The sequence below is a fragment of the Aegilops tauschii genome, chromosome 7, assembly GCF_002575655.3.
Source record: "Aegilops tauschii subsp. strangulata cultivar AL8/78 chromosome 7, Aet v6.0, whole genome shotgun sequence".
Lineage (NCBI taxonomy): Eukaryota > Viridiplantae > Streptophyta > Magnoliopsida > Poales > Poaceae > Aegilops > Aegilops tauschii.
In genome coordinates, this window is record NC_053041.3 from 393,679,245 (window position 1) to 393,704,277 (window position 25,033).

The window sequence follows — 25,033 nt, forward strand, 5'->3', positions numbered from 1 at the left end:
ACAAAAACTGATTCCTCAATTCATACCCATCCTGCATAAACGCATACATGTAGTTAGTATGAAAGTTTCACGCTGAAGGTCTTAAAACATGTAACGGACAATACTCACCGCGCAAATCGGCTTGACCAAATCTTCACCGTTCCACCAGAGCATAAAATGAAAAACAAAATAGCCAGACAAATTCCTGTAAAACTTTAAATTAACAATGTAAAGAATATAGTAATAACAAAAGTAAATGTTTTTGTTATGAATTCATTACCCATCTATACTCGTTGGAACACCGGATGAAAATAAACGTTGCCATTTAGATATATCATAATTCCAACCAGGCAGCTTTATTTCGAGTGCTTCTTTGAAATCCCTTGCAAAACTTTTTAATTTCAGTGCATGCCTCAATTTTTTCTCCTCTAACGATTGTGATGTTTGAATAGGATCCATAATATATAGACGACGTGCCTCTTTGTCGATGACGTACAAGATGTATCGGCCGATGGATGCATAGGGAAGATAAATCTACAAGTGGAGGTATTAGAAACAACAATAAACCATGATAACAATGGACAAAATACTTTACTTACCTTGTTGCACGATGAGATGTCGTTGTCCATCTCAGGCCAGCTATCAAATAATGTTGCCAACCTCTGGATAGTTTCCTTCTCGCAAAACTTCTGACCTCGTGTTGACTCTAGCATCATGAACTAAGTAAAAAAAACAAATATTTTTTCAACATGTTGATAGTAATGACACATAGAATTAAGAGTTAAGATGATTTACACAAAATCGTAGATCCATGTAGTGCACAGGAGGGTCTGTGAACAATACTCCCTCGTCACATGCCAGCATACGCACGGCTGTGTTGAAGCAGTCATTGTCCATGGTCTGCTCCATGTTAAGTATGCACTGAAGTTTCTTAAGACTTAAGCCCATTGGATCGGGTGTCGAGCTCCGGACCCATACCTTCCTATAAATTGGATGATAAGAAGAATACTATTATAAATCCGCACATTAAATATTGATACATGATACTTACTCCAAACACCCGGCATCATCGATAGACATGATGTAGTTGCAGAGGCCGGCAAGTAATTCACGTTGGTCCGTGGGTATTGTAGTGATTGGGGCAGGACGTTTGTCTTTGACTACGTCAGATGGATTCTCCAGGATCTCGATATCAGAATTAGCTAAAGTTTCTTCATCGTCAGGTTGATGGTATATGGGATCTCCTTTTAGCTTATTCAGCTCTGAATCGAGCAAAATGACAGCTAATTTTTTTCGAAAATGTTTCATATCCTCCTACAATATATATATATAATCAATTTATATAATATTTTGAGATAAATTAACGAGATAATGTATAAAAATGGAATACCTGGGTGAACGTGTCTGACAGTCCATGTGATGTCCAGTATTCCATATAATTTAGCATAAACAGTCCACATGATACGCTATAATATTATAAAATAATCATTTACAATACCACACAGATAAATCAAATAAACAAACCATTGTAACAAGTGCTTACCCATCGGTTTGCATTGCCTCATGAAACTGCTCTACAACCGTCCATTTTGTAACATTCAGATCGGGCCACTTATGACCTCTGATAAACTCCGGACTGTGCTCTACAAGTTTTATTCGCTTCTCGAGTCCTAGTAACTATTTTATATATGAGAAATATTAGGGAACAAGGCAAACAAAACATATGTTAAGATGAGTAAAAATATATAGTTACCGTAGTAGCAAGGTCATTGCGTTTGACACGAGAACCAAGTGAGTCCAATACTTGAATCTCACGTTTTTTGGCATTGGCGACTGCTAGATACCAATGGTAGCCCGGCATGTTAATCGGAATGAATAACTGGTGTAAATATCATACAAGTCACGATCGCAATTAGATATAAATATTAATAAATCTTTATAATTATGAATTAAATAAAAACAATCCATAATTATATGCATGGATAACGAGACAAAAAAACTAACCATATCTTGCTGTAGATAAGTATTGACATGATGCACGATGCGGTGATATTTTGATGGGTCTATGTCTCTTTCCCCGTCTTCTTTTATCTGGCCAGATACAAACGTGCTAATAATGTGTACCCTTTCACCCGCCCTGTCTTGTAGATGCTTGTGAGCAAGCATGCAATATATGTAAGCATTTATCACCTGTAAACAACATTTAGATTATATTTATATTTTATGATATTATATATTGTTCATATTATTAATTACAAAGTTTGTGCAATTGGTCTTACACCGTCATGTAAGAACATATCATTTTTTATAAGGCATCTCAAATCGTCGGTTGCTAACAAGGCATCTCCAATGTCCACGAACTGGGTATTCTTGGGGGCAGACTTGATTGATTCGATGACTGTAATATCTCTAGGGGTACAAACATAGTCTGTCAAATTCATAAAAAAGTGAGCCAACTTAGTAAACAAAATGAGGAAAATAAGTTGAATACAAAAGGCAATATCACAAAAATAATATTGATAATAGTATTAAAAATTACCTTGTGGGATAACATGTAAATTAGCATCCTTTTTTGGTTTGTTATGAGATATAACCTCTTCGACGTTATTATGTTGTGAATTTCCGGCCCCTTCCAGCGACATTGCATCTGAACCCTCAATGGATTCTTTCTGTGCATCTCCAAAGTCCATATCCATGTCTCGTATATTCTGAAAAAACAAAAATATAAATACACCTTTCATATTATCATATATAATATACATACAGAGTAAGGTTAGCTATATGCACCTCTTCTCGTGGTGTTTCAGTGCGGTCTGTCATCGTTACATCAGTGCGTATGTCGGAACCCATCACTTTATATATATGCTGAAATATAAATAGTATTTTTTGCTGCATCATATAACGTGAAACTAACACAACTATTTTATCTGTGATAAAAAATGCTTTTGATTATATTAGAAAAATATGCAGCTTAAATCATTTTACTAATACAACAATTCGGGGAAACAACAAACTATAATGTTCATATATAAGTAAGTAGTCATCTGAAATTGCTTAAATGATTTTAAATTAATTATATATGCTATTGAAATTTGACAAACAAAAATAAACATGCTAACTAACCAACATTAACCAAGTATATGTGTTTTTATTTTTATTTTTTGTGATTCCCTTAGTATATGTAATAAGCATAACCGCAGCCCGGCCAGGTTAACATGCGCTAAGCAAAACACAGGAGCCTTCGCTGAAGGCAGGGGGCGACTGGGCCGGCCCATTTGGATGTAACGAACTCCAGCAATGTAGAAAAATGGCCAAAAACTAACAACATGTCTTAAAGAAACCTAGTGATAGTCTTGCGGAGCGACCTATTAAGAATCAAACTTATTTTGAAAAAACTCAAAAAATACATAGTGATATAAGTTATGTAATATAACTTGAGCAATTTTTTAATACAGATTTCAAATTTGTGTAATATACACTTAACAAATTTAAAAAACACAGTTTTGTAATGGATGACGAACTTTTGTAAAAAGCCATGAACATTTCCTTAATATACCGTTGAACACTTTTGTAACATGCATTGAACTTTGAATAGTATAATAAAAACGAAATAATATAAATAAAGAATAAAAATTATAGGAAAAGAAATGTAAACAAAAACAAAAAAAGAAAAGAAAGAGAAAAAGGAAAAGAAACAAAAAACTAAAGAACAGCGAGGCAGCAGCAAAACATGTCTGGGCCGACCCAAACGGGGCTGTTGCGCGGCCCGCCACGACGGCCCACCTGGCACGCAGGCCTCTCGGGCGGCAGGAGCACTGAAGCGACGCGGCGTCGCCCTTTCCCCTCCCCCCGCCGCATTCTACCTACCTTATCCTCTCATCTCACTCGCTCTCTCCTCTCCTCTCATCTCACTCACTCAAACCCTCTCGCCCTTTCCCCTCCCCCCGCCGCATCGCCGCCCGCGTCGACAAGCAGGCAGCCTCACTCTTATGCCCGCCTGCCACCGCATCGGTCTCCTGCATCCACTGACCTTGGGGCTGCCTGCTGTGTGCTGCGCGACCGAGCGGGACGGACGGGGCGCGCTTCCTGGAGCACATGCGGGTGATCGATCCGGTCCCGTTCCGGTCGGATCCGTGGCGGCGCTCCTCTCCGGCAATGTCGAAGGTGGATCCGCAGTGATGCGCCCCGATCTGCAACGCCACAGCTCCGGTACGTCACTCCCCATGCCTCACAAAGCCATTCAACGCGGGCTGCTCAGATCCGCCCCCTCCTCGTCTTCTTCGAATCTTTGCGTCACTGAACTCCTTCTCTGTTCTTTCTGTGCCGCGGCGCCGTGACCAAACCTCACATCCACGGCGAGGACGACAACTTCTTCCCGACGCCGCCGCCCTCGGCAAGGAGGAATGACATGTACAAGCACTCGGTACTACGTGCGCCAACCGACGCGACGCGGGCACACAGCCACCTAAACCAACGGCGCGTCTGACCACCCGTCCACATCCCCACCGCTCCAGCCAGACGGCCACAAGACATCGCTCCGTGCCCGCCTCATGATGCTGCACCAGGCCAAGATACAGGAACGCCCCGCGCCGGTGACCTCGGCATCAACTCCCTCCCAGCAACCGCTAGCTTGCACGGATCCCGCTTATCTGATGGTAAGCAACTGAATCCTTAAGCTGTGGCAGCATCTTTGCATCCTTAGCTCTCTTTTTTAGGGGTTTTGCAGTAGGAGTAGTTGCTAGAACTTTGAGCAATTTTGTTTCCAGATGTTGCACTGAATATCAAACTTTTGGATCTTCTTTACAGTAGATGCACGGCTAATTTCTGAATTTTGTTTGCAGTAGGGGTAGTTCTATCTAAAAACCGATAGTTTGTAAACCTCGATGATAATAGGATAGACCTAAACCTCGATGATCATTTGATGATACCCGTGCCTAGGTTTGGAATGTTTGTAAATTAGCTAGTCATGTTTTATTATCCCGATGAATCAGTCTCGCATAAATTCTAGTTAAGTAAATGCTGCCATTCTTTTATGTGTGCAATTTAGCTGTTTCCTAGCAGCAAGTATTAATGTCAAAGTTACATTCTTTCTGTCAAATTGGCAACTTTAGATAGCAAATGTTATAAAATTTTATAGTTGATGCGTTCTATTCTTAGTTTAAGCTATCTTTTTAATGCCATCTCTTAATTTTTATGTGATTTATTTTACCCTAAAGTTTATAACATCTGACCGCCGTCGTGGCCCGCCTCCCGCTGCAGTAGCTGGCAACATCGACCGTCTCAGCATCTGCTACCTCTTCAGGTGATGGTAAGCCACTCCAAACCTTTTTTTTGTTGCGTGAATAAAGGTCTGTTTTGTTGACTACCAAAGCCAGCCTTACCAATATATTGGTCACGCCCATGAGTTTTGGCACTTGTTTGGATTGAAACCAATTTTGGACCATGAGTAAGATGAACCCACCAACGACGTTTTTTTTGCGGTCATACATGAGTAAGATGACTTCCTCTCTAAAAGCTTCTTTTTAATCTCTTGGACCAAGAAAACAAAACTTGATCTATCTTGCTTTTCACTTGTCAACATACAAATGGCCTCCTCACAATCAGTTTCAACTTGAAGAGGCAGATTGCTCAATTGCATAGATAGTGTGATTCCTTCCGACAGTGCACAAAGTTCAGTTTCTAATGCATCCGTGCATGTTAGTAGGTGACGGCATGCAGCGAGCACTATATATCATTTGTTTTATTACCCTGCTTGCTTGATTGATTTCCCCTCCTAATATTTAAATACATAGTTTGTTTTATTTGTTCCGGCAAGCCAACAAACAGGGAGTGCTGGCAACAGAACTCTAAATCCATCGATCAACTGAAAAAAATCAATGTGAAACAAGCAGTGGCAGGTCTATCTGCTTTCTTTACTCACTCAATTATTCGTGCAGCAGGAGTAGTAGTTAGGAATTTTCTGAATTAGTACATGGACTGAATTTCAAAGAAATGGTACTTTAGGAGTACATGGAGTTGATGCACTGTTGTATTGTTTACAGTAGATATGGTAAAGTTTATTGAATTTTGTATGCGGTTTAAATGGTTGCAGTTATGAACTGCTATGAGGTGTGCTCAGTTTGATATTCTTAGCACAGTGGTTGGCACTGGATGTTTGGTTGTTTATCTGTAGATGGAACTATTGTGGGAACTGGATCATGTTTTTAGTTTCTGACCTAAGTGACTACTACTTTAATTAAGGTAGTTATGGATAATTAGTTCACACAGAGTAAATTGGGTTGATCCAGTGTTTACCAGGGATATTTGTATATATGTTGGCATATGATCCAGTGCATAAATTGATTGATCGATTGCTTAGCACAATGCTGGTTAGACTAAATAATTACTTGATGGAATTATTTGCATCTGACGTGTTGCACACATACATAAGGCAGAACAAGCATACTTGTAAACTACTATTAAGGACAAATTTAATGGGTTAATTATTTCTTGTGGTGGAAGTTGGATGAGGGGCCCATTGTGAATAATTTGAGACCATTCCATCGAAGCATTTTCTCATTATGCAGTTTTTATTACATGAAAGGACTTAATATTATGACTGTCATGACATATTTTTTCAGAAGTGTTTGTTTATTTGTTTATTTTCTGGCATGTTCAGAATTGCATGCTTGCTTTTATTGCCATAAAATGTGTTGCTGTAAATCATGTGTTCAGAGTTGCATGCATACTTTTGTACTTTCTGACATGTTGTATGGAACAGATAAATAAGCTAGGGACACTGTACATTTTTTATATATATTTGTAATTTGGGAATAAGTTCAAAATCTTACTAAAATTATTTCCTAATTTTACAACTTATGCAGAGAGCAAGTGATTAATTGTTATTTATCCCGTCTTTCATAATCGCTAATTCACTGGATTCTTAATGTGCAGACTGATGCAGAAGCAAAGCATTTCAAGAAAAATTTCCTCCAATTGAGGGAAAGAAGGGGCCTACACCACTGACAGCCATTGCCATGCACAAACGGTGAGCTCAGTGCACGGTTTTCACTTTCCTAGGAGTGCTTGTAGCATCTGCAAATAGTGCCAGCTCAAAATAAGCACGTGCATCGTATTACTTGCTCTATCTTGCACAAAATAAGCACGTTCATATATTTGCTCATAGTTGGTATTGGAGTATTACATATCCATTGTGAATAGTTTTAGACTATTCCATCGAAGCATTCTGTCCTCATGCAATTTTAATTACATGAAATGACATAATATTATGACTTAGACGATATATATCTTCAGATTTTTTTTTGATAAAATAGAGCTTGCCTCTCCGATTTCATATAAAGAAATCATCCGTTCACAGACATTTCTTCAGAAGATGATTATATTTGTTTGTTTTCTGGCATGTTGAAACACTTAAAAAGTTATTAGTTTGTTTGAAAGAACTGTTTGTATTCAGTTGCAGCCCACCTAATAGGACTGCTTGATTAGATCTACAATCAATTGTATTGGCTCTGAGCTTTTTATAAGCTGGCACTATCTCCACTGGTGTTCTTCATTTGGAATTTGATGGTATGCCTGACCAAACATGATCCTAATCTAATTATTTTACAAAAGAGAAAGATCCAGAAATTTGATGGTATGCTTTTTTTAAACTACTATTAAGGACAAATTTAATGTATTAATTATATCTAGTGGTGGAAGTTGGATGAGGGGCCCATTCTGAATAATTTTAGAGTATTCCATCGAAGCATTTTCACCTTATGCAGTTTTTATTACATAGAAGGACTTAATATTATGACTGTCATGATATTAAGTTTTTCAGAAGTGTTTGTTTATTTGTTTGTTTTCTGACATGTTCACAATTGCATGCATGCTTTTATTGCTATAAAATGTGCTTTAGAAAATCATGTGTTCATAATTGCATGCATAATTTTGTAGGTGAACATACAGAAAATGCAAGATAAAACATACTTTTGATTGTATACCTCAACCAAACATGATCCTAATATAACAACTATTACACTTTTAGAGAAGATAAAGATCCAGAATTGTTCGTACCTAGAGGAACTCGCCTTCTTGATGCTGTTGTGATTTTCCTCCAGGTATGCTGTTGTGATGGCCGAAGGAAGAGCAAGGAGGGGGAGGAGGGATGGCAGAGGAGGTTAACATCTATAGGTAGGCCATGCGGAGAATAACTGGGTAGCAGATCATGGCTGAATATAGTTGAACCATATATACCATTGTTTTCTACCATATATACCATTGTTGATGGTGCAGATATATTTCCTTTTCCCATCAAATGCACACCTGTTAATAAATTAGAAAAGATGTAAAAAATCAGAACTTACTAAAGAATTAAATTATTGTATCTGTTCTTTATCCCAGTATCAGATAATATATTCCAATTCCATTATTTCAGCCCACTTATTTTGTGAATACAACAGAAAAGGAAATAAAAGAAACTTCCTTTTCCTACTCCCCGTGGTCGTCTGTATGTACAAGCATTATCTCTTTATTAGGAAAATCGTATCTCTAGATTTAATACAATCTTATTTCTCTATCCCAGACAAATGAAATATTTAATTTACTAACTCATATTAATGTATACACCGAAGGATTGCAACGGAGTACGTCTGCTAATAAATCAGAGAAGATGTAAAAGATCCAAACTTGCTTAAAACAATTTTGTTTCTTTACTATTTCTTTAAGTTACTGAATAGTTTTTATGAGGTATAAAATTTTCGCATATAAAAATACAATAGTTACAATATGCGGTTTGTTTATTAAAATATTAAAGTGGTAACGGTGAAATTATAATAATTTTTTTGTTCACTTATTTTCTCACTGAAAAATAATGCTTTGGCCTTTTATGTCACTTGTTTGGTTGACTGTATATTAACTCATTGTATTTATCTTTTGATGTGTTGATTTGGCAGTTTTTATTATGAAGCTAAGCTTCTAGACACACATCTGATCTGGTAGTTATTTGTATGAGTTGACAAGACATTCGATATGAAGCTATTAGAATACACCCCGTTCGACTGGTATGACATATTTTCTTCTGTCTCGAACTCGTCGTGCTCCTGGTAACATGGGATTTCCTTGCTACTAATGTATCGTATTGCATATGTCTGTTTTCAGTGTAAATGTGTTCTTTGATCAACCAAACCTTGGTGAATGTACAATCAGGGGGAGCCTTGATGCCTTCTCATGTAAGAGTAATATCCACAAAATTTTGATAACTTGAGTCCATTACATCATGACAATAGGGTCAAGCTCCACTTTAATTTGCAGGCAAAGCATGCAGGAAATGATTGTTGGCTTTCAATAAGCTTTGAATATGAGGTACATACTTTCCATCAGCCTATGATTTACGACAACTGCTTTTCTTTTAGCGCTGATGTTGATAAGTAGGCATTGACGTGTTAGTTATATATAGTTCGTATTACCAAATATGTACTTCATGACTTGTTCTCATTGACGTGATATTTCGAGTTCTAGTTAACATATCTTGGATACAGTTATACGAAACGAGGAATTATAGGGTGCGTCGCAAAACAAATGTTTAATATATCCAAAACAAACTATGTTGAATAGTGTTTTCTTCAAATGCATTAACACTTCCTGTAAGTTTGTGCCAGCTGTAATATTTTCTTACATTTCCTTGTTCAAACATGAAAGATAAATTCAAAAAATAAACATGAATTAGGGAAATAAAATAAAAAGAAACCTATCGAGATCAGCTTACAACTCTTTCTTGCTTTTCATGTGTAATACCTATTGAGATGCATATGCCTATTTTTTGGTCCTCTGAATCAGTCATTAGTGCCTCCTTTATTTTATTGTTATTTAACGTCATAGGTAGGTATATATGGCTATTCTGTTTAGAGAAAGTTCATACATACAACACATTTTTTTTCAATTATATTATATTTGAACAAGATGTGACTCCATTAGAGTAGCTTTATAGTATTTTTCTTCCTAACCCCCCCCCTCAAATCAGAAAATGTTGGTAACGTATACTGTTTGTCGGAAAATGCTGGCACCGTCTAGTACTTTATGTAGTCAATAAGAAAACACTTTGGCGGGGACTTATTTTGATTACTCTATTCAGGAACACATACAATATAATCAGCTGGTTATCAGAAACATCATGAGCATGACAGAGAAATGTGGATCATGTGCGAACTTGAAGATCAAAGGCAATTGAAGGTACGTGCCTTATATCCACATGTTTTTAATTTGGCTATTCCATAGCTGGCATGTGACGATTGCCGTCAAAGTAAACCTCGTATCGTATAGCAGTGCGTGTATGGATGGAGTTACATGATACGAGTTAGTATATGATGTGAGGCATGACTGAAAACCTCACTTGCCGGCTGAACCTGCCATGGTCCATTACAAAATGCCTCCGGTTCACCTGGAGCAACAAACCTGCTCCTGACCGCACGGGTATTATAGTACAAAATATACATAGAAGCCAAAATATATAGAACCAACATAGCTAGTGGATATCAACAGCAATCACTCTTTAAACTTTAAAAATATAAGAGAAAATGTCATCTGATCATCTGATCAGCACGGGCATTCAAACAGATTAACTCCTAGCAAGCAACTAAACATCACTTTATTTTTAGGTATTTATCGATGCAGCAGTCCTCCTTAGCCACCAATAAATCTCAACGCTGCTCTAACTTGCTCTGGAATGTTATCCTTTGCTTCATTCTCCCTGACCATCAGCATCTGGACCATTAGTCGCTTCCTGAGACTTTGTGGATCCTTCAAATTATGCATAAACAAAGTTAGAAGATATATTTAGCAAATATATGCAAGCTGTAACCTCATTACAAAATCACTTACGTCAGTCCTAGGCATGTTATGAACCATGTCATTCCCGATGGTTTCATACAAATGGGCCATCTCCTGTAAAACTTTGAATCCGGAGTCCATGCTGTCACAAAAGCAAACATATTGTAATAGCTATATTGGAGCACGCACTAATATGCAAGCCAAATTTAGAATAGTACCGCCGAGGTGAAACATGAATGTTCTGTTGTTCAGGCCATTCCACAAGTTGGCTGTTCCTATCAGGGGCCTCCTGTTGCAAGACAAAGCTCAATTCTTGCTTCACTAAAAGGGATTCCCTCTGAAGTTCAGTGCCATGGGGGTCCTCCTCAAAATGAAATACAGTCTGGTTCGAATAATCAATAACGATAGTCCTCTCCATTTCCATGTTCACTGCTAAAAGACCGTAGGACGAATCCACGAGTGACAGTGGTAGAAGATACTGCATTTGGTAGACAAAGGTAAATGGCAAACAAAGTAACCAACTAATTTATAATAATGAGATTACTTACAATTGTAGGGGTGTGAAACACGTCGTATCTTGGAAAAGGCTCAAGCACGACATTGTTAATCAGTGCACTAGTGCGATGTTCTTGGCTTAACCAAGTCTGCCTTAGCGCCCGTGCTTGCACATGGAATCCCAAATTGAAAAAATGTGTCTTTCCAACAGTGCCTGCACTCCTCTCTGCTGTGTCGGTAGTAATCTTACGCACAGCTAGATTGAAGCATAACGGATGGACAAGTCCATCTCCTAGGATGGTGTCTCGGATGATCCGTAGGCTAATCTCGATAGGGAATGGGCGCGAGCTCCTAATCCAGATTGTGCTGTAAAAAAGGAAGATCAAGGTTCATAACAATTATATGACTTCAAGTAATCGTAAACTCAAACGATAAAACTGTGTTGCTGTCTATAAGATATGAATAATTAAACAATAGTATATCTCACATCAAATGACCTAAAAGAGATTGTAATATCTACCAAGTTAAGTATTTATATATTATGTACGGGCAATAAATTAACAGATTGCAGTGTTTTCGTAGTAGTACATGGACCTGCATTAAAAATGTTGTAGATTTTGGATGGATGGGGCAGCATAGTAGTTTATAGCTTGTTCAACATTGTTGTAGAAGGTGTTAGACCCCATAGTTTTGGACCACAGTTTCTTACGTATTTCGTTTGAATAGACAGGAAAGTAACCCATGTTTTATGAAAAACAAGTCCTTATCAGCTATTTATGTTAGACGCCGCAAAACACTGGTTTTAGACACAATTTACCAGTACAATATAATATCTGGTAACAACCATTGAATATGTATTTATATACTGGTTTAAGAAAAATAACTACACAATCAGCCTTTGTAACAGATGTCTGAACTTAGACAAAGACCACGCGATCCTGACCAGTGTATATCTTCTAAACGTAAAGTATATATGTACAGGGCAGAAAGAGTTTTTACAGGGGTATATCTTCTAAACACTAAGTATACATGTACATGGCAGTGGACTTAGACGATGAAGTGCAAAAAAATATTAGATCTATCGGGCCGTGAGAACTTACTCTAGTAGTTCTTCGTCTGAGGAAAGTGCTATGAAATCGTACACGTAGTCGACTGCGTGTCGCACTCCCCCAAAATTCGCCATTGCTTCCATTAACGGGGCAAAAAGTCAGTCGTACAACTGGTAAAGCGAGAGAGGAAGGAGCCCGTAGGATTTTATATTGAGTAGAGATGAGGCCGTAGGGAATTGTGCGACAACAGTTAGGAAGGTGCACCCTATCGTTCCTTATTTGCATGTTTCCATATAAATATACTATCAACAATTAAGGCACGATATTTGTTTTGATTTGTTTTGATTACACTATGCAAATAAATCAGTGAAAGATTAAATGTTTCCTAATATATGTCTCCCTTTCCCCATAACTTTCCCAAACGAAAAAAAGAAAGAAACCGGGTTTACTCTGTCGTGAGGGGGTGCAACGCTCAATGCCCACCCGGAAAGCGTTGTTGGTTGCGTGTGTTGTGGGCCCCAGTGTTTTACCTATAATACATCTCCCCCCCTCTAAATAAATCTGCGCCCCCCTGATTTAAATGGTGGGGCCCCGATTTATTTCCCTACCAAATCTGCCACCCCCTGATTTCAACTGTGGGGGCGGTGCCTTTCCTCTAATAAATCTTTCCCCCACGTTTTTTTACGGGAATCAAGCTTTCCATTAACCAAGCTTTCCATTAAATAAATCAAGCTTTCCACATTTTTTGAATATTATAAGGACGGTACCGTGGAAAATTTATATCATATTGCATCGTGAGCCGTAACCAAAATCAATCCATAATACAACAATATGGTAGTGCACGAAACCTTAATAAATCAAAAACACAATAAAGTTATCAAATGAACATACATAGAAGATAAAATATTATATAATTATTTGAATAAAATCATAGACAATTATTGTTTCCAACCCTAATAGCTATTGCGTAGGAATTTTTTATTGTCCTTTCTGCATGCACCGATCCAACTTCAGTTGCTTATAACCCTCAAGGCCGCCCTGATTTCTTCTGGGATGTTTCCATATGCTTTATTGTCTTTCACCATCAATATCTGGACAGTGAGTTGGCTCCTAAGCAGTACTGGATCCTAGAAAATATGCAACACATCAACCATTATATTAAGTGTTTTTTAAATAAACTTCACACAGAAACTCATCGTATATGCACTTACGGTAGTGTTCATCCATGTCATGCTACGCAAACAACCAAGCTGGTGTGCCATCTCCTGTAGGACAAAGAAACCAGAGTCTTTGCCGTGACACAAAAAAAGTGTTAAATATTACAAGACATGCTAAATTTAATACATCACCGGCGAGCATTATAACGGTGTGCATCTTCTGGACAAGAACAGTTTAGCACATTACCGGCGAGCATTAGAAGACATGCTATCTTGTCGCCAATCCATGAGTGGGGTATCCCAACCCGGGATCCTAGCCTGCAACACATCGTTGAACTCTTGCTTTAACAATGTGATATCCTTCATCATCTCTTTGTTATGAGTGCTCTCTCCAACTTGCCCGACGTCTTGTGATGGATCCAGTACGATAACCCTCCTTCTCATACGGTTTACTACAAGTAGCCCGTATGATGAATCCGGGATAGTCAATGGCAGTAGATACTGCAGCAGGTCGACACATGTTAATTGCTATTATGATATTAAAATAAACATTAAGTAAGTTGGTCTCTTACAACTATAGAGCTGAAAACATCGTATTTAGGGAAGGGCTGGACAACAACATTGTTAATTAGCATCGTGGTGCGCTCTCCTTGAGGCATCCAGGAATACCTAAAAGCCTGTGACTGAGCATGAAACTGCAAGTCAAAATAATGTTTGCTTCCAACCATGTTGGTGCCTGCATGCCTCTCTACTTCCGCGTTCGCAAGCTTACGAACAACAAGATTGAAGCAAGCGGGATGAAGACTTATGTTAGTTAAAAATAGGGTGTCATGTAGCATCCGGAGGCTGACTTCTATCCGGTATGGTGTATCGCTTCTTATCCAGATTGTGCTGCAACACAAAAAATGCAAAACAACCTTTAGCAAAAAAGTGTGCAGCATTGGAACAAGAGTATGTTAAAAATGGTGACTTATTTCATATAGCTTGATTGCTGTTGCCAAACAATAATATTTACAGCAAATTAAGAGCAGCAAAAAGTTGGTACCTACCTTTAACATGTGGTAACTCGCTTCTATTAGGATTGAAATAATAAGTTGTTTCGTTCTAATAATCTGTTAGCTGTGTACACGAATATGGCCATATGTACAACATAGTGGGGGAATAAATTTACAGTACTATATTTCTAGAGCAGAGACTATGAGAAAAAAATATTCAAAAATTAGAGTTGCTGTGCGCTAGAAATATTGATAATCCATTATAAATAATTAAATCCTTCATCATGGCTGCAACGTCTTATGGTCTCTACAAACAAAAGGAGATATAGCAATATACTAATCTTATTATAAGTAGTGTATGAGACGGTTCTAAAAAGTTTTCTATACAGAAAATAAACGTACAATAAGATGACTTACTCCAACATATGCTCCTCATGAACGCCATTCATAAAGCGAAAGATGTATTCGAGTGCATCTTCCACGACATGCATCTGTGGGGGCAGAAGATGCATGGGAGCGGGCACAGCATCATGAGGCTCAGGCACAACCTCTTGGGTCTCGGGGACTGCACCCTCCAGGGACGTGGGCACAACAACCTCTAGGGCCGCAGTGTTTCCAATGATTTCCTCCATCGGTGACCGAAAACTCATGAGTGTTTGGTTATTCCTGATGGAATTAATGCAAACTGGGGTGGGTAGGGAATTAGGAGGTCCAGGACGTGTATATATATACATATATATATGTGCCATATTTATGGAGACTTAATATTGGCTTCCAAAAATCGAAATCCATTTAATTTATGCCAAACGTTTCTAATTAGGGAAAAATGTGGATGTACCAGATCTTAGGGACGCATCAGATCATTATCAGATTTTTTTAAGTGAATAATATCTTCCGATTGGATTTTTTTATCATTCCCAGCGAAAATAAGCAATTCACCATTGTACAAAACCAAATATTTGAGTAGGACTACGTGTATCATACATTGAAGCATAATGCCAAAAGGGCTTCACTATAACTTGACAAGCAAATATGCTGACACTTGATCATACTATTTTATTGATTATAATGCACCATTAAACCAAAAAGAGATATAACGACATTTGGCAACGACATGTTGCATGCACCATGTTGATACACAAGTTACTCTAGCGTCCATTCTTCCTGGCTTGAACGCGGTCATTGACGTAAGAAAGTGTTTCGTCATAAGTCATCAGGCTGACTTCGTGGATATCTTTGACAAAATTTTTTTTTAGAAAAAATTACAGCTTTTTTACATAATTACATAAGAAAGCACAATGACAAAAAGTTAAGAATACTTTATAAACCCTACCATGTAGATAATGATCATCATCATTAATGTCAGGAGAGAAGAAGAATGTGCTCTCCCTCATAGTTTGCAGGCATTGATCCCTCCAATTTAACTGTACGTAAGTAACAACAATCTTCTCGAACAGATTTTCTGTGCGTTGCAAATGGTACAAGTGACGACCAGCATGCTGTTGACTTAGGCGTAGAAAAATTATCTCCCGTCTACATACAAAAACAAATGTTAGGCGTAGGAAATAATAATAAAATTAAAATAGCCATATGAAAATCTCATATACTGAATGGAGCTTACCGGAAATTCATTAGGGCAATCTCAACGAAAGGGACATGCCGTCTATATACTGAATCCCACTGATGTTGTATCTTACCAGCATATACAAGAATAGCAACAACATCTAAAAAAATGTAATCATAATGAGACAATGCTATGTATGGACTAATGTGCAATAGCAAAGCTGAAGGTGTTGCACCAGTGATGGTTTTGTCACGTAGCGACAATATGGCCCCGAATTGTGGGAAGCACGGTGGACAAATTGACGATGATATCCTGTGGGCCGACATGCTAACCTCGGTCCTAGAATGTAGTGCGATGACATAATCCATGCATATATACCAAAAATGTCCATCTAGCATATCCGTGGGGTTGAACCCGACGGAAGTGAGGTCATAAGTCATCCCGGTATGCAGCATGTCGTTGAAACGAAATGCTTGGTTGCTGTAGGCAATTGCTTCCATCTTTGTTCCCTAATAATATTATATAAACAAATAAAAAATCAGGTGGAGAAACTCTTTAACACATCTGCATACCAAAAAAAGTGCTATATGTGGTGATGAGTAATGACTTACGTGCTGATCAAGAAGTATACAACGAAGGTATTGGTTTCCCATAGCATTAACCCTGATCTGGGCCTTCCACAAAACCTTAGCACGAATTATCCAACAATTATGATATATATGTTCCATGTCAACGTTCTGGAAAGTCAAATTCCTGCATAGCATATAATGTATATATGAGGTAAATAAACGAGCGCGATGACAAGTCAACGTACATGATGATATATCTTGCCTGTTCATCGGAGGGATTTCTACACGAGGGATGTTGGGAGCCGGCGGATTTGCCATCACCCTCCTAGTTCTTGTCAAGTTGTAAGAGATCACCATAGTCGTAGAGGATGTAGAGGATATTGCTGAACCTGTGTAGATATATGGAGGCTAATGTATGGTGATGCGTGGCATTTATATATTACCATAGTGGGAGGCGGGAAAAGCATTAACTTTCAAAAATTAGTTTTGGAGCTCTAGGTGTACAATAGAAAGTTTGATCATCCTTTGGTAACCAAATAAAGATTGATCAATCTTTGCCATCTTAATAAACACAATTTATTATATATAGTAATCAAACAAACCAGGATCTGATTGCAATCAAGGAGAGTATCAAAATAATTACTGTTTATTTACTTTTAGTAACACATTAAATGTGGGATCTCAGTATAACGAAGGAGATACCCTGTTACAGTAAGGGTAGTCACGTAATATATCTATTTCCATTAATGCACCAACGTTACGTCTCATGCTTGAATAAGATAACTATAATTTCATTATGTGTGTAACAAAGTATTTATTGCCTTGATTGCGCGCAATATTATGTCTCATGCTTTGTGCTTTTGCAAATAAGTTGTGCTGAACAAAGCATTGAGTTATTATGCAATGCAGAGTTTTTTTAATGAATAACTAAAACTTCAAATGAACTAAAATGAAGCATAAACATAAGTCATGTGTCAACTTTATGCCAATCACGGCTTCATGTCGAGAAATTTAATTTAAAACGTTTACTTAGTCAGCCTTTAGTAATTGCTGTGTTTGGCAGTAAACTTTTTAAAAAACCACAGTTTTTAGACATAGGAGTACATTATTTTGAAGCATAAACAACACACACTAAATATTTTGATAGAACCGTGAGCAGTTCATTCAATATTGCTTCCTAGCTGTACTGCTGTAGGTGTCTCAGCAACGTAATTACTTAAGTTTTCATAGAACCCATTGATAGAACCCATTGATCATTCATATAATTGTGTTCGGGCATACACCTCAAATTTTAGACACTCATACAGCTCAAGGCAGTAAAAGAACTAAAAATACATTACTATATATAATAACAGCAAGCCATGTTAGCTATATATGTTCACGAAAACTGTACAGCAATTACAACTGGGTGGAACAAATCAAACATTACACACTCATACACTCATAAAGCTCAAGTCAGTAAAACAACTTCAGATACATGTATGATTCCACCCTTTTCATGAGCATTTATGCTTTAATCATCTCGAGCATACATAACATATGTAACCCAATACACGCACTGAAATTCAATGTATCAAATGTAACCTTCATGCTAAAATGGTGACAAGACATACATGCTCCATGTTGTAATCAAAATTTACAAAATAAAATTAACATGATCCAGGTCTTCATGAAGCCAATCATTATTTCTGATTCTCATATTACACATAACACAGTACGCTGTGTGACATGTACATTGTCAAATTACACATAACACAGTATAAATTTATTAAAATGCAGTTATTACTTGAACTGATTGGTGTATAGCTCCAACAACCAAGATACCAAATGAAAAGATATGTCATAGAACAGATTACAGCAATTCTTGACCATCGGAAGAGTAAATTGCATCTATAAATCCAGCAGGTCTATTAAGACAATACTTCAGCCTGTAAATACTTCCTTGTAGACGATGTTCTTCATTGAGGTCAGCAAGGACACGGTCGGTCTTTTACGCTTCTTCGGATTGTTATGTTGCTTGTTGGACTTCTCCTTTGGCTTCTCCTTCTGAATGATTATTTTTATGTTTCTCTTCGCGGTGGCTCGAGACAAAGCAACATAGAGTTGACCATGAGAGAACACCGGATTAGGTAGATACACACCAACAATTGGGATGGTCTGCCCTTGAGCCTTGTTAATCGTCATAGCAAAACTAAGCCTAATAGGAAATTGCTTCCTCTTAAACTTGAATGGAAACATGTCGTTGTCAGATGGGCACAGAGGTATTCGAGGAAGGAAGACCCTCCTACCAGCGTGTTGTCCAATCACGATTTCTGCATCAATGGTGTTCCTCTCAAAACCTCTAACGACAAGCCTAGTCCCGTTACACAGCCCATTAGCTGGATCAATGTTTCTTAGAAGTATCACCGGGCAATTCAGCTTTAGTTTGAGTGCATGCGGAGGAAGACCATTGGGAGTCAATCCGTTCAGAAACTCAGGAGCGTAGTAGCCATATGGGTCATCCTCCGCACTGTCAAAGCTATGGTAGATTACTTCATCTCCGTGGAAACGCTCTATCATGCGGATGTTTATCTTGTCGACGTTGTCATTTGTCGTGGAAAGGATTGCGCGAGATGTCATGTAACTCGAATCTGCCATGTTGTCATCTAGACTCGGAAACACGTGGTCAATCAGCTTCTCCAGGTCGTCAACCTCGCCTGTAGATGGCAGACAAATATCATCAGGGAGTAGTATGTTGCCTTGATCGTCGGCTTCCTCTGTGCCATTACCGACCCTGAGCAAGTAATTTGCAAACCACTTGTCATTATGAGCCCTCATGTTGGTGATGAGCTGAAGCTGCCGCATACTCTTCCATAGATGAGAACTTCAGAGGCTTGCATCAATTATCTGGCCCCGTGACCCCCTTCTGACGACCGGAAGCACCTGCCTAAAGTCCCCGCCAAAAACAATAGTCTTTCCTCCAAAGGGTCGGTCGCGTATTCCCATGATGTCGCGCATGCTATTGTCTAATGCCTCAACCGCTTGTCGCTTAGTCATGCTGGCCTCGTCCCATAGTATCAATGAGGCCATCCTTAGCAGCTTGGCAGTCCCACTCTGCTTGGTGAAGCTGCACGAGGCTCCATCATCACAACTCAGTGGGATTTTGAATCTCGAGTGGGCAGTCCTGCCGCCAGGCATGATAGAAGCAGCGACGCCCGACGTCGCGGTAGCGATAGCAATCTTGCCCTCGCGCCTCACCTTGGCGAGCATCGCCCTATAAAGGAAGGTCTTCCCCGTACCTCCAGGGCCATCAACAAAGAATATACCCCCATCACCGCGTTCAACAGCCGCTAGTATCTCGTCGTATGCAGCCCTTTGCTCAAAATTCAGGGAAGATGACAATTTAGTGTCACTTTCGTCAAACTCAATGGTTGATTCCTCGATGATCTCTCTGGCCTCGCCCTCGGTTGGGTCAAATGCATCATCGATCGTTGGAAGAGCAAAATCAATAATGTCTTTACCCATAGACTGCAACATACCCCTAATGTCAAGCAACACCATCTGCTCCACCTCGTTCGGGGACGTGCGTGTCCGACGGTAGTCATCGGACATAGGCTCGAGGTGTCTATCCCATAACCCGCGCACGTCGCCTGGCTCGCAGTGCACCAAGATTGTTGCAAAGAGCCTCCTAAGAGAACATGGCATAGCCCACTGCTCCGCCTCAGTAAGACAGTCGTCGAGCGTGTTGTCTGCCTCGATGAGTCCCAACCTTTCACCGGACTCTCTAAAGCTCCCACATACCACGCCGTTGACGGTGAGCAAGTCCTCAAATGATGTTTTCCCCAGAACATGGTTCAACAACACACGAAGGTAGTATCGCTCCCCCTCGGCAGGATTGGCAGACACGATACGACCTAGTTGAAAACGCTCCACCCGCCTCTTCCATATCTTCTTTTTCTTCTCCCACGTGAAGCTTCCGGGGAAATCCTGGTGTAGTTCGTTTGCCTTGAAATACTCCGTTAACATGGATTTTGAAGCATTCTCGGAGGATACAACATTCTTCAAGTCAGCCTGTGCATTGAATGCAACCCTGTGCATATTCGGGAGATGAAGAGGCAACTGCAAGACAGGTGGGTAATTGGCACACAGTGGGAAGCCAAATATCCTCCACATAGCCTCCGGAGGGGTGACCCATCTTGCGTCAACGTATCTCTTGATCTCATCAATGTTACCATCAGCGTCTGGCTGGTCGATGCTGAAAGAAGCCTTATCATGGCCCTTATAAATGTACTTATAAATGTATTTTACAGCCTTTATGCTAGAGCAGACCTCGACGTTGATGTGGCAATTAAACATCCGCAGAAGGTAAGGGTTATATGGCACAACCCATCGGTTGTCCAACATTTTCCCTCGAACCTTAGCGCGTCTACCATCATCTCTACGCCGATAAACTGGGTATGAGTCCTTGCCTTGTATCGTGTTCTCATTGAACGGCCGCGGGTATCTGCACTTGCATTCATTATCTTGCATGCAAACATTCTTCGGGTTGAGAGCACCGCATGGTCCGTGCATCATATGTTTTACCACCATTGCATACAATTCAGGATACTTTTGCTTGTCTGGGAGCTCTGCGGAAATGAGTCGGTCATACTGCTCTGGGACAAGAAGCTTATACGTTGAATCCATGATCAACAAAAAATGTGCGTGGGGGAGGCCTCTCTTCTGGAACTCAACTACGTAAACATAAGCAACAACAACACCCAGGACCATCTTCTTGAGCAACATATCTTTCATAGCCTCTAGTTTGCCATAGAACACGCGAGCCACAATATCAGGTCGGTCTTGCGCCGTCTGTCCAGGAAGCAACTCATTTGTTATCTCTTCCCATTTAGGGTTGCAAGTCATGGTCAAGAAGATGTCAGGCTTCCCGTATGTATGGACAATTGCCATGGCATCCATATGTCTCTTCTTCATGTCGCGGTCGCCACCAGGGTAAGTTCCAGGGAGCACTATTCTTACCCCAACAGCGCTTGCTCGCGTCTCACCCGATGTGATCGCATCAACAACTCCTTTATACAAATCGGCACGGATCTGCGTCTGGTTCTTCCTGTACCACCTCAACCGACAGCTCTCAATCTTGATGTACATGTCAACCGCCCATTGCTGCAGTAGGCATGCTCCACAAAGTATTGGATTGAAGATCGCAGGCCGTGTTTGCAGCATGTAACAGTAGTAGTCTCTAACGGAGACGCATAACCTGCTATTCCCCTCTGCACATGTTTGAGTACCATCGCTTGAGCATTATTTTTAAAAACAAGAAATTATTTGTAACAAAGTGGGACACAAACAACATACCTGCATCATCTTCGTCATCATGACACAAACGAGGATTTAGTACAACCTCCCAAGAAACATTACGTTTGGGTAGCTTCGGATGCCAACCTAGCTCCCCCATTGGATAGAATAATGGATAAGACAACGGGTCATATGCCCCTGAGGTCACACGTATACTATGCCTTTCGTTGTTGTTACCACAAAGTGTTATCCTGCGGTCAAACCTTTTTGCTAGGTCAGTGCCCTCAACCCAAATTGCAGCGACTTCAGATGACACCGGTTTATTATATCTTCTTTGGTCAAGCCTCTTATCGGTGTTTAGGTCTATCCTATAATCATCGAGGTTGTCCTTGTGTGCACCCAAACTCCTAAATTGCTGGGAGTATGGGTTTTCTTTGAGTATGTCTACTAACCTCTTCACGACATCCTGGTCTAATTGCTTGGTGGCCGCCTTACGATGATTTAGGTTAGGGTCGTCATCATAGAAGTACAACTGCAGATGTTCTGGACGGGAGCTAGGCCCGAACGAATGGACATTGTGGTAGATGGTGCCGTGTGCTCGGAATGTGTACACCCCAGACTTCATGTTAGTGTAGTTTTCATCAAGGCTGACCCCAAGGGTTGTGAAGGCGAAATGCCCGTTGAAGAAACGTATGTTCTCCCGAAAATGTCTAGAATCTGCATCCATGCTGGACCATAGCCTCATAAGCTCTGGGATTGGTTCCGGTTGCTTAAGCTCGATCTGGCCATTGCGACAGCAGAAGCCGTCAGGCTCAGACTCAAACTTTCTGGCCTTGCAGTGTTTGCAATTTTCGTCGACTTTCAGGATGTGAGTGTTGTCTGGAATGTTTGAGTAGACAGTGTCAAATGGATCAATCTCGCTAGGTTTAGCGCTAGACATGCTCGCTTCCTCGTCATCATCCAATATGTCGTTATCGGATCCTGCGGGCATTTGTTGAAAAATCACGTACAAAACAGTAATAAAAAATAAACGACACAACAATAAAGCTCCACAGTGTCATAGTGTAGAGTTGGCAATACCTTCGTTGCAAAACATGTAGTACTCCTCATCAATCAAGTCGTGTGCTTCCTGCTCATCGCCCATGGTGCTGCTTTGGAATACATCGATGTCTTCTGCATTGTCGTCGTACAGAATGCGAGAACAGACAAGATCATGTTAGAACGACATGCTGAGAATGAGCATAAGAAACTGACAATCGCAATTTCATACCATCAGCACCGGCAGAGTATCTCGGCATGTTCGTCCCCGGATCGCCGTCAGATGAATCATCTTTTGCGGCCCTAGAGACGGGTGATGCACGGCTTGGGGAAGTGGGCCATTCAGAGGTTGAGTTTGCAAGGTTTGTAAGGGGGATTGCGATGCATTCTTTGCACGGTGTTTTTTTCCTTCTTTCATAATTGGCCTTCCTCTGTGCACTTGACTCCCCCTTCTCAATCACCGACATGCTTTTGCGGCGCTGCACGCGAGTCACGCGTATTTTTTCATTCTTTATTTCTCTAACCTCCACCGTTAATTCGTCACTTTTCTTCTGATGGCATGCTCTGCTACTTGCGTTTTTCGCCTCCCTTTGCTCGTTTGTTGAATTACGTTTCCGCTCATTGTCACTTTGCCTCCTAGCTAGAATAGTGTCTTGAATGACAGACGCGTGTAAAGTTGAAGGGGGACATGTTGCTCCCTCTTTCATTAATTCTGTAACGCTAGGGCTATTCAGGTCGTCTGGATCAATATTATTTTCAAAACATAGTTAGAACAGTTTGATTTATCGGCACTGGAGGAGTGCCATCTAGAATAGTAGGGCCCGGCTTCCGAAAAGGATATTGAACGTAAGCGTATACCTGAAGTACCAGATGGACGTTTGTTTTGATCTTTGATATGCTTATCCTTGTTCCTCCAATAAGCAGCTCGCCGCAGGGCGTTTCTATGGTCTCTCTTGCGTTCTTCTTCTGTTTTTTCCTCTGTTTCTTGTGTGTCATTCAAAATCACATCTGGATCCATTACACACATTCCCGAAAATTAGATATCATACCACTAAGATGCAAGCAATTGCTGTTTTAGTAGGAAAAAATTTGATTACCTTGTAGCTCGTTGTCATTAACGATCCCACATGAGACCGTAGTTGTATCAGGAAATGTCCGCGCATCACGCGAGAATGATGTATAGTTAGAGCTAGTGGGATTGCCTGGTGAACCTAAGTTGTCCACACATATTAATGCTTAATTATTAAGACGGTTCTGACCATAATGGTTAAATCATTATAAGCTTACCTGATAAATGAAGGGTCTGTGCATGTTCAACTTGAACATTATATTGTTTCTTCCGTCGATAGGAAGCCCTCCTCAGGGCGTTTCTATGGTCTCTCTTGCGTTCTTCTTCCGTTTTATGCTCTGTTTCTTGGGTGTCATACATGATTACCTTTGCATCTGGTGTCATTCAGGGCAAACCCTAAAATTAGAGAATATAACAGAAACATGCCAGCCATTGTTGAATGAGTAGGCAAAATTTGATTACCTTGTAGCTCGTTGTCATTAACGATCCCACATGAGACCGTAGTTGTATCAGGAAATGTCCGCGCATCACGCGAGAATGATGTATAGTTAGAGCTAGTGGGGTTGCCTGGTGAACCAAAGTTGTCCACACAAATTAATGCTTAATTATTAAGACGGTTCTGACCATAATGGTTAAATCATTATAAGCTTACCTGATAAATGAATGGTCTGTGCATGTTCAACTTGAACATTATATTGTTTCTTCCGCCGATAGGAAGCCCTCCTCAGGGCATTTCTATGGTCTCTCTTGCGTTCTTCTTCCGTTTTATGCTCTGTTTCTTGGGTGTCATACATCATTACATTTGCATCTGGTGTCATTCAGGGCAAACCCTAAAATTAGAGAATATAACAGAAACATGCCAGCCATTGTTGAATGAGTAGGCAAAATATGATTACCTTGTATTTCATTTTCATTAATGAGACCAGACGTGACCGTACTTGTAGCAGGAAATGTTGAGCTAGCTGAATTATATGATTCAACAAGATTGGTCAGTACTTATTTAAATTGCGTAATAAGTGACTACCTTCGTGCAAACAC

At 39.8% G+C, this 25,033-nt stretch overlaps 3 protein-coding genes across 3 annotated transcripts; all 3 read right to left on the reverse strand.

Annotated features, from left to right (window-relative positions):
• Positions 1-18,537: 18,537 nt before the first annotated feature.
• Positions 18,538-19,458, reverse strand: LOC120968930 (uncharacterized). Its single transcript, XM_040395952.2, has one exon. It carries the CDS (start codon positions 19,456-19,458, stop codon positions 18,538-18,540), a length of 921 nt encoding a protein of 306 aa, XP_040251886.1.
• Positions 19,459-19,479: 21 nt separating this feature from the next.
• On the reverse strand, positions 19,480-21,741 carry LOC120968931 (uncharacterized). Its single transcript, XM_040395953.2, has one exon. It carries the CDS (start codon positions 21,739-21,741, stop codon positions 19,480-19,482), a length of 2,262 nt encoding a protein of 753 aa, XP_040251887.2.
• A 112-nt stretch (positions 21,742-21,853) lies between these two features.
• Positions 21,854-23,186, reverse strand: LOC120968932 (uncharacterized). Its single transcript, XM_040395954.3, has 3 exons — positions 23,159-23,186; positions 22,969-23,061; positions 21,854-22,869 (listed from the first exon to the last, which is right to left on the reverse strand). The coding sequence occupies exons 1-3, from the start codon at positions 23,184-23,186 to the stop codon at positions 21,854-21,856; spliced, it is 1,137 nt and encodes a 378-aa protein (XP_040251888.3).
• Between the last annotated feature and the right edge of the window lie 1,847 nt (positions 23,187-25,033).

What these genes read in the sequence shown, in the direction of transcription:
- LOC120968931 (XM_040395953.2), bottom strand. Translation starts at nt 21,741, where the DNA reads ATGTACATCAAGATTGAGAGCTGTCGGTTGAGGTGGTACAGGAAGAAC.
- LOC120968932 (XM_040395954.3), bottom strand. Translation starts at nt 23,186, where the DNA reads ATGCCGAGATACTCTGCCGGTGCTGATG. An exon ending in ATACTCTGCCGGTGCTGATG is followed by an intron (nt 23,062 to 23,158) that starts GTATGAAATTGC and finishes ACGACAATGCAG; the next exon opens with AAGACATCGATGTATTCCAA. An exon ending in CTACATGTTTTGCAACGAAG is followed by an intron (nt 22,870 to 22,968) that starts GTATTGCCAACT and finishes AAATGCCCGCAG; the next exon opens with GATCCGATAACGACATATTG.
- LOC120968930 (XM_040395952.2), bottom strand. Translation starts at nt 19,458, where the DNA reads ATGCGGCAGCTTCAGCTCATCACCAACATGAGGGCTCATAATGACAAG.